The sequence below is a fragment of the Xiphophorus hellerii genome, chromosome 9, assembly GCF_003331165.1.
Source record: "Xiphophorus hellerii strain 12219 chromosome 9, Xiphophorus_hellerii-4.1, whole genome shotgun sequence".
In the NCBI taxonomy this organism is placed as follows: Eukaryota; Metazoa; Chordata; class Actinopteri; order Cyprinodontiformes; family Poeciliidae; genus Xiphophorus; species Xiphophorus hellerii.
Window position 1 is genome coordinate 15422531 of NC_045680.1, and position 12066 is coordinate 15434596.

The 12066-nt window shown below is 36.9% G+C and overlaps 1 protein-coding gene across 1 annotated transcript in view; it reads left to right on the forward strand.

The window, feature by feature from the left end:
- agbl4 (AGBL carboxypeptidase 4) overlaps positions 1-12066 on the forward strand; it is a 303893-nt gene that overhangs the window by 186400 nt on the left and 105427 nt on the right. Inside the window, exon 6 of the mRNA XM_032572807.1 lies at positions 11515-11554. Coding sequence (XP_032428698.1) covers positions 11515-11554 — 40 coding nt within the window. The remainder of the gene's footprint in view (positions 1-11514; positions 11555-12066) is intronic.

The following is a 12066-nucleotide window of genomic DNA, read 5'->3' on the forward strand; positions in this document are numbered from 1 at the left end:
TTTTGTTGTTGTTGTAATTATTTAAAGTTTGAAAACTATAACTTGTATATTTAAAAATTTTAAAGAACCTAAATGTAGTTATTTCACTGAGGATAAGCCTAGTTGTTAGGAGGTACAGTGTCCTAACATTTTCCAAATTGGAATACATATTTTGACATTTTGTTTAATGAGTAAAACAAGGTTAATTTGGTTTACCTTTAAATAAATCATCTTCCTTTCCAGAGATAAATTTTTAAAAAGATTAGATATTGATTTGAAACAGCAGCAGCACTCGGTTAACTTGAATGCCCTCCTGGTCACCTTGTTCCTTCAGAAATCCCACAAACATGACCAGAGGTTTTTAAAATCTCATCTTCACGTGTTTTGAGAAAGGAAATTATTATGAACGCTGATGAGTTTGTGTTCTTCAAACAAACAGTGTTTGCTCACCTTCCTGCTTCATCTACATTTCTCTCAGCTCCACTCTCACTCAAAACTGTGATTAAAAGTTTCCAGACACCAAACAGTGCCTCCATCTGGTCCACACATCAACATCTGTAGAGGGTGTTGACTGTTTTGACACAGAGAAGACACACACACACACACACGCCTGCACACATCTTGCCATTTAATTGTGTATTTTTTTGAGTTACCCACCGTTCCTCCCTCCCCACACTTCCATCCTTTCTGTTCTCTCCATGCAGCTAATTATTGTCCTGCTTAATTACCAGTAAACTCAGCGGCCCAGCCTGCTTCAGCTTTAAAGAACTGCTCAGCCCTTCATTCCAGTACCTGATTGAACTCCGCTAAATGGGAAAAGTTGTGCTGGAGTAAAAGGCTTTAGTCACACAACATTTTGTTTCATTTATTTTCTAATGTGTCTCTCACTGTCTGCTCATTTGAAGATAACAGGCATTTAAATCAGTTTAGGCCATTATCAGAAAATAAAATAAAAATAACTGGTTTTGAATCGAAAACTAGAGGCAGAGAGACACAAGCGAGCAGAACAGTTTTAGAGCTTGAACGCCTGCACATTTACTACTGCTGTTGGATCCATCAAGGCGATAAACCAATAGAAAAATACATGTCTCCTGACCTTCAGCTCCAATTAGGCCCTGGAGGAGATACGAGTGAACTTTTCAACCTTGAGTCCTGTCTATTGATACGCCAATACAGTTGCTGTAGAGATGAAGGAAGTGGCAAGTCAACATACAAGTTCATTGTTGTTAGAAGCAGGAGCAGGAGTTTCTGTCACACAAACATAAAAAGTTTGTTGACATATCTGAAGGCTTGAGCTCCAAGTCCCAATGGAGGAAACTCAGTTCCATTTTCTCTGTCTCACATTTGATTGAACCCACCTGATAGAAAATAATGGAAATATAAAACCCCCAAAGCTAGGTGGATTTTCCACTATGCTGCTTGTATTGTGATGTATCTTGAAGATAACAACTTTTCAACCCACACCTGAATAGACAACACACCATAATAAAAATGGAAAGGTCACTCTCTTAAACGTCCTGATGGAAGACTGTGCTCAGAGCTTGAAAATAAGGTAAAAAAGCATCCATTTGGTGCTCTAATGCAATGAAAATTCACCATATTGTATGGGATTTTCTTCACATTAGTGCAATCAGTCATGTCTGTTGAATTTGTAGCTGATTGAAAGCTTATTATGTCGACCATGATGTAAAGCAGTTCTTCTCTCTTTTTTATTTTTTCCACAGGTCAGGATCTTGTGACGTCTTGTTAAAATGCACATAATGTTGTTTGGTGAAGACACAAACACACCTGTAACCCATCACCACAATTTATTTAAGTAGTATAATCCCAACTTGAGACATTTAATAAAACATAGACAATCAGGCAAACTCAAAGTATACATTATAAAAACCTGGGTTGCATTTTCTTTCATATGAAGAGAGTAATAAATGTGGCTTCTATTGTTTTAGAAATAAAAATTCTTAGCTGAATAAATGTACACGTATTTGAAGTTTGGTTGTTCAAAATTTGTAGTTGTAGGATTATGCTACTTAAAATATTTCAAAATTTTCAGAACATCTTTACCAGAGGTACATATAAGTATGAACAGAGCTGAATACAAGATGGCTTAAAAGTTATTTTATGCAGTTATTTGAGAGTTTCTTCACAAATAAGAACCTAGGTATTTAACCTAGGTTCTCTAGGTATTTCACAAAATCCTCTAACCCTCTTAACCCGACCTCACTCAGGGATAAGTTACAGTATTTAGGTGTATTAAAACATTTCTTCTTCTCTTATTCTCAGATACTTAGTATGTTTAGCTATATGGTAATAGATAATCTTTAAACCAGTTTACAGTTTAATCCACATCGTATGCTAAACATCCTGCAGTAACTGAACAGCTTTTACACTGGTCATACTTTAATTCCTCCAGCACAAAATAGTAACGTTTTTCATACCAAGTCCTATTGTTAAAATTTTCCCCTCTGCTTAGAGTCAGTAATAGTAATGACAGTCCTTAATCCTAAGTCATAGTGCTGCGGTATTGTGTGTCTGCAACTTGACGAGCATTGATTCGCTGTTTCCTGGTAAACATCAGGTCACTCCTCCATCACTCCATCAGGCAGGGGTCAGTCACAGTCCAGTGGGGATATGATGATAGATAGAGCCCATCTGTATGTGTCGGACTCCGCTTCAGTCCGCTTGTGTGTGGAAGTATCAAGTATGCTATCAGTGTTCTCAAGTCATTGATTGGTCCCCAGTGTCAAGATGCTTCCATTGATTCTTTGCCTGGTCAAGCTGAAAAGTCGTAGCTCAGCAGAGGCTCTTAAGTTACTTATCTGCACACTCCATGGACTCCTAAATGCATGTATGCAGTGGCAGGTATGCACTCAGGCATGCACAGACTTAAATATGAATTGGTACGGCAAGTTGAAGAAGATGCAACCAACTGATAATTAGGTCAGTATTGACCATTTTTTAAAAATATTGGCGTATATTTGACCAAACTCCAAGTAGGTGCATCTTTGAGTAGCATGAGGTTGCATCAAACATCTAAATACAGACCCCAGAGTACCCGTAGCAAGCCATTAGGGTATTTTTGTGTGGTTGAAATGTCTTTGTGCTCCTGGATTAATGGTAAGTATTCAGTCAGATGTAGCTTAGTGAGTTCTGACGAGCAATAAGTCTCAGAGCAGAAAAGATGTCTTATGCACAATGAAACTGACATAATTCATTTGTTAGTTTTTCTTTCTTCAAAAAACATATGTAGTTCAAATGAATAAAATAGAAACAACTACATTGTAATAGTGATAACAGACTTTTATTTATTTATTGTAAAATAAAAATACCAAACATTTTGGTCATCCATTCCTCCAATGGATGACCAAGGTCAGAACTGCACAACAAGGCAACATAGAGACACACGTGTACATGTTCTCATACATAAAGGCACTTTTAAGAGACTAATTAACCTCAAATCCATGTTTCAGAATGTATAAGAGAATCCAGAGAGGATCATCCTGGTTTTAAATAATGTGTGACCAGCTAATAAAGGCACAGAACAAATGCCTTATTTTATGGGATGCAAGAATACAGCAATACAACATCACTATCTTAGTTTATAGTTCCTTTTTTGTTGTAGAAAGCAACACTGCCCTGACATATCAAGTTGTTTTCTTTAGACTGACTGACCATTAATAGCTTTGTAAATAAATAAGGAGATCATGGTGGTTGTGCTTTGTGGAGTCTAGAGTTAGGGGGTTCTTAATCAGAAGGACTTCTGACCTGGGAGAAGGTTAGAAGTCCTAAAACTCAGTCACTTTTTATTTTTAAATAAATATTTAATGATCAAGTGGTTTTTTTTTTGGGGGGGGGGGTTACATTGTGTGAGCAAAGATGATTGAATGTGCTGTCAAAAACCTACCAGTTGTTTTGGAAATTGACACAATGCAGCAGTTGATGATATTCAAGGTCATGGAGTGAAAGTAGTAGAAGAAAAATTGTGTTCATTGTGCAGGTGGTCGTCCTCTCCGTTCCCCTGGGAAGAAGCTGATCTCTGCTCTCTGAAGGAATAATTTTTTAATATAATTTGTTGTATTTTTAACTAAGAGCTCCCGGTCACGCAACATCGCTTTACATCCCATCCCCGCTGCTCCCATCTTCTCCCAGCTTGTCTTTGTGCCACAGCTAACATTACTTGACACTCCTGTGTAAGTAGAGAGATGATCTCTTCTTCTACTGGCAAGCAGCCATTTTCACTACAGTTTACAGTTATTGTAACCCCTGTGTCTTTACTGCCTGTATTTCTCTGACTTCATTATGTATAGAATTTCAGTAGGGCAGACAGCTACACCCAGAAATAACCTGAACAGCTCATCCCATTAGCTCATTCTTACCTCACCTCCGCTCTGTGTTACCAAGGGACAATGACTGTAATGACTTTAAACACAGTCAGTATTTTTCTTTTTTTCCATTTTAAAACTAAAGTGCATCATATCATTTCAGGTGTGTGTATGTGGTTGGGGTTTAGCTTAAGAAATGCCAAAGTGAAAACAGTGACTCACTCCAAATAAAGTATGCAGAGCTGATACATGATGAAAATGCCAGAGGAAGCTGGTTTAGTCATACTGTTGACAAAGATGCTCTCACTGTGAATGGCATCAACCAGTGACCCCTCCTGTAACCCTGTCTACATGATAGGCAGATCCTTGCATGTGATTTTGGCGCTGCAGTGTGTCTCTGTGGACAGCTAGGACCTTTTGATGGAGCTTTACTCCATTCTATTGTACCTCTGTCTTTATGTTTAGGTTTCCTGTCATGCTTGAAGGTGAACCTCTGCCCCAGTCTCAGGTCTTTTGCAGCCTCTGACAGTTTGAAGCTAAATACTGTAGCCCAGTAGTTATGTAGCTTCATTCATTTCTGCAAAAACATCCCCACTTTGTCCCTCATAAGGATATTTTTTTATGTTAAAGTGCAGATTTAGTTCTCTGTCCCACAAAACGTTTTGCCTGTCGGCTAAAAAGCTTACTTATGGCCTCATCCGAGCTGAGGGGTATTCCAGAAAGTTGATTCACCAAACTTTGTCTTTAAAATTTGCATTATTTTATCCTTAACCAAGATACTCTGGGTTTTAAGTTACAAAACAGCTGACTTGATCGAAGCTCAGTTATCCTTGAGTATCTTAAACCTGAGTTACGCTAATATAGGGGTGCACGAAAAAGCAGTCACTGGAACTCATACGTTGATTCACCAAAGTGGCCACTACATAAAAAATGTAGTTTAAGGAGGAATTGCACTTGTCCAACTGTCTACACAGAATTACAAACACTAACAGAGGCATTTATGCATGCAGGGAGTAAAACAACTAATCAATGTGAAATATTTGTCCTTTTTCTTGGTGTGGTTTTTGTTGTAGATGCTTTAATCAACAAAAATAATTATTTCAAGTTATATTCACCTAACATTTTGTATAGTTAATTTAGTCCTCAGTTTATTAAGGGATAAAACTCATTCCATAGTTACACCTTTTACTACCAAAAATAATGGACAAATACAACAACTATCACATTACTTCAGTCTCTAAAACAACAAAGTTTTCAACCACTTACTAATGTTTTGTTCACATTCATTAACAGGGCTACTATTTGGTAACCAACATGAAGAATTTTTGATATTCTTTATGAGTGCTCCTTTTATCATATTCAAACATTACTATAATGAATTTGGACCTAGAGTGTAGTATCTCAGTGTTTAATTTTAGTTAGTGTTCTGCCCAAATGAAATGAAAATGACTGGTTTTAAAATAAAGTGTCTTCTTCATGTCCTCAAATGTGTTTCACTAATCAATGTCGCTCATCTTTGTATTTTTTTTATACTTTTGTGCAAACATCAAGCTCTTGACATCAAGGGTTTCAAATATAGATACAATGAATTTATTACAGACTTAAATACACCACACTCATTTAAAAAGTTTACAGCTATAAACAAAGCCAAGTGATTAGGTATAAACAATGCAAATGTGTGTTGACACAGCAGGGATGATGGCGTACCATTTATATCACTGTTTGGGGTTTGTTTCTGCATCTGTCTATTCTCTGATGCACTTTTTGCTTAATGAAAATCAAAGTTAAAGCGAAGCTACTTTTTTTCACATTACAATATATCCTTTCCAAATAGGGTTTCACTTTATGAATATCCATATTTAATAAGATTGTTCTTATATGTATAACTGAGATTTATTTACTTATTTAAACTGAGAAAGTTGCACAATGCTTCATGCGGCAAAGTAATTTAGTCATATTGACTCAGAATTAATTTTAAATGAGCTACAATGTTGGCTGGGTTTTTGTTGCTCATCATTTCTGTCCCAGACAGCCTTCTCCTTCCTCTGTCCTTCTCCTCCCTCCGTCTCTTTCATGTGTGTCAGATAAAAATCACCAAATATGAAAAGTAAATTCTGTAGGAAATGTTGGCAAATGGGTTTGGGCTAGATTGTGTATGAATATTTAATTTAGTCATAAAGCAGGGATTTAGTGCATTAATGGTTTTATCCACCTCTGACACTCCATTTCACTCTCTCCTTGTTCCTTTGCTTTCTCTCAGATTAGGTTGTTAGGACAGTCTGCTGTCTCGTCTGCAGATTGGTTCTTTTAATTACCATATTTATACTGATTAAAATAGTATGGATTTCTTTAGAGGGGTGGCAGTTGCCAGATTCATATTAGAAGACAATTTGTTAAACCGAAAATGAATTCTGCTTACATTCTAGAGAGAATAATAGAAACTTACTATAGAATCAGATAAAAACATTAATAGAGAAACAATGGTATGTCATTTGGTCAATGAAAAAATATCAAGTTTTCATTCTTTGGAAGTCTTTGCAAAGCTGATCTTTTTCCAGTTGTGGAGGTAATGGTCGAACTTTATTATGACCTACAGTAATAAAACATCCAGGAATAGAAGCACAGATCCAAGCTTTCTGCTCAGATTTTATGTCTAGAAAAAACATAATTTTCTGCTGTAACTTTCCAGGCATTGTGTGTTAATTTGTGATTTCATTCTCCTCGGACTGCATAATTTCTGGCTCGACAAGAGAGACAGCTGGGCGCTTTTCACCTTTGACTCTCAACTGTAGTGTTTTTGACCTGATAACTGGCAGGTCCAGTCAGGAGTCACTTCTTGGAAGTATCTGTGGATTTTGGACGGATAGATTTTCAGTAATAATTGTTGGGTAATCAATTCTGTTCAAGTTTGGTTTAAAATCAGTAACGAGTCAATCAAATGTGGGTTAAAGTAAATGTTTTTTTTAAGCTAATGTAATGTCTTGGAATCAATTTTACTTTTAAACAATAACCTATTCTTTATTGATAAAGCAAACAAAATAGCAAACATTAACATAGAATTTAAGCTAATTAGGAGTTAGGAGGAGGTTACTAGTTTACCAGAATACAAAAAGCTAAAGCTTATGTCTCCTAATTCTAAATTATAAGGCCTAACTTTAATAAAAGACAGAAAGTCAGAATGGCAGATGAAATCAAATTCTCAAATTCTTTACTGTCCCTGCATCACAAAGCAGGAACAGTAAAATACAGTGTGTCCCCTGGTTGAGGTCCAACTCTCATTTCAACATCCTTCTCAGAGGGATCAACAAAGAAAACTCTGTCTGTAAAACTTAGAAGGACCAGTTATCTCCATTTTTTCATTAAATTGTATTGTGTTTTGTTTTTATGATGTGGTTCCTTATTTTTTTATTTATTTATGTAGTTATATTTTTTATTTTTATGCAACCAAACCAGAGAAGCATGTTGCACATTAGATTTTCTTATCATAGACTTCTTATGCTTTCTTGCCCCAATCCTGGTTTGACTTAATGTGCGGTTCTACGAGGCCATTTGGACTGACATGCAAAACAATTTCTGAATGTTAAAGTTCTGACCCGGGTAGAGGGCGTTTTATTACAACAGTCGGTGAAGCTCTCTCTATAAAAGAAGAAAAATGCATCTCAAATTTTTCTCTTCTGAAAACTTGCCTCCAGGCAGTGAAAGACAGTCGAGCTTAAAGAGTTTCAGGGTTGTCATTCACATAGCAGCTGAGGTTCTTTGTATTTTCAGTAATCTGTTGCTGTGTATGTTCAGGGAAGTGAAGCTGGGCTGACTTCACCCAGTATGGGATTCCTCAGCTCTCAGCTATGTTCGATAAAGATTAATTCAATCCTATTTTCTGCCCTGAAATGCTTTTTCCTAATATTATTCTGTCTGAGTCAGTTTCTTCCTTCTTTCCTCTCTCTGTGTGAGCGAGTGTCTTCCTCCATAGGAACACTAAGCACCTTATCCATTTTGGGACTAACAAAAGCAGCAGGAAGAGAAAGTGGTGGTAATGTGTTGTAATTCTCTATCACAGATTCATTGTCTGTGTTTAGGCGGTCCCAAAATGAACTCCGCTCTCACTTTTCATTTGCTGGTTTAAGTGCAGTGCGACTGTTCAAGTCTCTGTGTGTGTTGGCAAGTCTGCGAGAAAAGAAGTGTTAAAAAGTAAGGTAGTGTCTTGGAGAATATTTAAGTTTTATTATGTGCAAGTGTGTTTACTATTTATTGCACTAAACCTGTGCTGATAAAAATTAGAAGTTGGTGTGCAACGTTTTATTGCTGAAATCCTCCAGAGGAATATATGGCAACGTCTGAGTGACTGTCTAATCAAACTAATCTAATAAGGTTTCAACAGGTCACATCAGCTTTCCCCTCTAATTTGCCATTTTCTCCTTACATTAGTCTACCTCAAAGCTTTTTGCTTAGCTGAAACAAAAACCTAACTTTGGCTTAATTTGCATTATTAAAAAAAGTTTTTGATTCAATTTGTGTTGGAGGAATGTTCATCTTTATGTGATGTTACAAACTCACATAGAGATGAGTTTGCTATTTGACTTTAATAGAGGCTCTATGTAAATGCATGATAACTGATGACTATATTATTTAAAATTAACATGACAAATGTTTAAAGAGGAATACTTAGGTTATTAAATTATTTGAGTCTTGTATATCCCTCTATTTATATTACCCAAAGTAATAACTAGTATAAGGCTGTTTTTTATTGCAGTTGTGTTATATCAGACTGAAAACTTTAGAAAACTCCAACCTTACTGTGTTATTTTATTAAGTTGGTTAAAAAATCCGTATTACAAGTCAGGAAATATTTTTTCTTTTCCAAAATTATTGTTTTCCCAATTATTTGAAAACCATAAAATAGATGTAACTGAAGCATTTTTCAGTATTAAGCATTAAATTCATGCTTTACTTTTTAAGTAAGTGACTGATGGATATGGTTGAGGATCTCTCATGGTGGGGATTCAATACATTCCAAGAACTCATTTATTGTGCTTAAATCACACTTTTTATTTACAAAAGTGCCACAATTTCAATGAAGAAATCATTCACCAAACACAACCTGCCTCACTATTTTATCTTAGTCATTCTGAGTTACTTACTTAGTCACTTGTATATCTGTCTTATTTCTCAATTTTCAAACCCACTCTTCAAGATTATGTATAATCCATACATTTCAAAACATGCAGACTTTAATGTTCAGTTTTTTGTAAACCTTTGCCTAACTAATCAAGTCAGTATATTTATGTCAATCTTTACATTATCTTAATTCTGTGGTCATACACACAGCACGAAGAAATACCTTTAAAATAAAAGAAGAAGCATGGAGAATGGCCATCTGCCTTGCACCATAGGGAGATTTAAAAAGGGTTTTCCTGAGAAAATATAGCATGTTTCTGCTATGAACAAACACGTTATTAATTACAGGTAGTTCTTTTTTTGGTGTAGTACCAACACCTGCTCTGTATTTATGTAGAAGGTTGGTGGGTTAAAGATATGTGGGTATAAATCTGTGTGAGCAGAGTACATGATCCCTGTTTGAGTCTCGTGTTGTCACAGTGACCTCTGCTGCTACGTTGTCACCAACCTCAGCATCCTTACCCCTTTAATAACCTGCAGTCTGACACTGGTTTCTGTTCCCACATACCTAGTAGCCCATTTAGGATGAATGTTTTACAATTTATTTAGAATTGTTTTTTCTGTATTTTTTTTTTGTGACAGGTTGACAGCTCATTTTGCAGAGGAAGGAGAATGAGGCTCAGTTTAGTCTGTCCCTAGTTCAGAGTTCTGTGTAGTGTTTGGTTTTTAGTCTGGTCTTAATTTTAGTTTAGCTTTTTTTCCTGCCCCTCGACAGGGACAGATTTGAGGGGTATGTGACTTGCTGTGACTAGTAGATTCTCCCTGTCGAGCTGGAAATCTGTGCAGCTCCTCCAGAGTTATCCTGGGCCTCTTGGTTGCTTGTCTGATTAGAGAGTTGTTCCATGCTCTTTTCTTTTTTTGGCTGACACGTCGTCTATAAGCTGTCTTAAGCTTGGGATATTTTATAACCTCACTTTCCTTTAAACTTCTGCATAGCTTCATCCCTGTCTGCCTGCTTTGCTGATTGGTCTTCATGATGCTGCTGCTTGTTCAGTAATGTACTCCAACAAACCCCTGACGCCTTCACATGGCTCCATGTATACTCAAATGAAATCACGAACAGAATCCATTTACTGATGAGGTGACCTTGGAATGTATTTTCTTTAAGGCTATGAGAGAAACGGCAGTTGAACAAAGTCACACTATGTGTTAGCTATAGGCTAACTAATAGCTAACTAAAGCAAGTGTCTAGCAGCTTCATGAGATGATTTTTCTCTACAATGCAGAGCTGTCTTCAAGGAGAAAAGCCTCCAAGTGTGCTGCTGAACATCTCTTTGCTCTCTCCTCCAAAATGGTCAGAATGGGGCTTGAATGTTAATGATGTCCATTGTTGTAAATGTTGCAGCTGACTTTGACCCACCCGCACTGTGTCACACACTCACTGTCACACTCTTTAAACATAAGCACAGACCCTTCATCCTCTCCTTGGATGTGAAGATCTTCTTGGCTCAGAGAGTGGTAGATGAGGAACTCTGAGGTGTTGATTACTTACAGTGCTCAGGAGTCAAGTATCTGTCTACAATCTTCTATTGTATATCCATGTGGGCTTGCAGCAGATTAACAAGGGGAGCCAAAACCTAACACTTCCTCCAGACTCCTTACCTGCAGGAGAGATCAAGTGTAAAATTGGACACTTTATTGAAACACAACACCATACGTACAGATGCTCAACACAGAAACACAGTAATGGGCAAAGAGTCCTTACAAACCAAGGCTTATCTTAACGGTTCTACCATTTTCTTAAGAGGGTATTTAGAGTTTGATAGTTTCTCCTACAGTTTTTTTCTTCTCTTTGATATTAAGATTCATTTTCAGTGACCACAATTTTGCTAAAATGACCTGGACTCTATGAATAAATTTGTACACATTAAGTCCATGTCTTACTATTAAGCAGATGCTAGTTTTATTCAAAGGTGTAAATCAATTTCATACATGTGAGATAAATCAATATACTTCTGCAATACTAAAATATTAGAATTGATGAAGGTATTGATTACCGTTTTGTGACATTTATCTTGCCTTTTCTTTTTTCTTACAGCAACAAAGACGTCTGGACCTGCTCACCATCACCAATTCTGGTAAGTCCCTGGGATTTTGTTTCCCTGGCTTCATTCTCACCTGCAATCGACCCAACAGAGCAACACCTCGATGCAGAAATAAACATAATTTGCTATGAACCCCCCCCCTGAAAAAAAGCTCAATATCAGCCAATGCTCAGAATCATAAGTTGTTTTTTTTTCTTGCTCTAAAACTTGGTTTGATATTGATTTGAAATGATGAAACGTGCCAGCAAAACTGTGAGACCCACTTTGAGGTGTTAAAAGGAAGAACATGCTGTTTTCTGGGTGCCGTCTGCACATATCTGCACAGTTGGACGGAGGAGTAAGAGCAGAGACAGCTTTGCTTGTGCTGTGAAAAGCCTTGCAGCAGGACCACTGCTGAGTTGATGCCTCCTGATCTGGTTTTTGAGCCTGTTTTAAGGGGGCTGTCTGTGGCTGTGATGTGGTAAATGTCAGAAGATCACGGATTTTTAAAGTCGCAATGTGCACTGCATACATTTTTTGAAAAAAAAAAAAAAATCTGGCAGTAT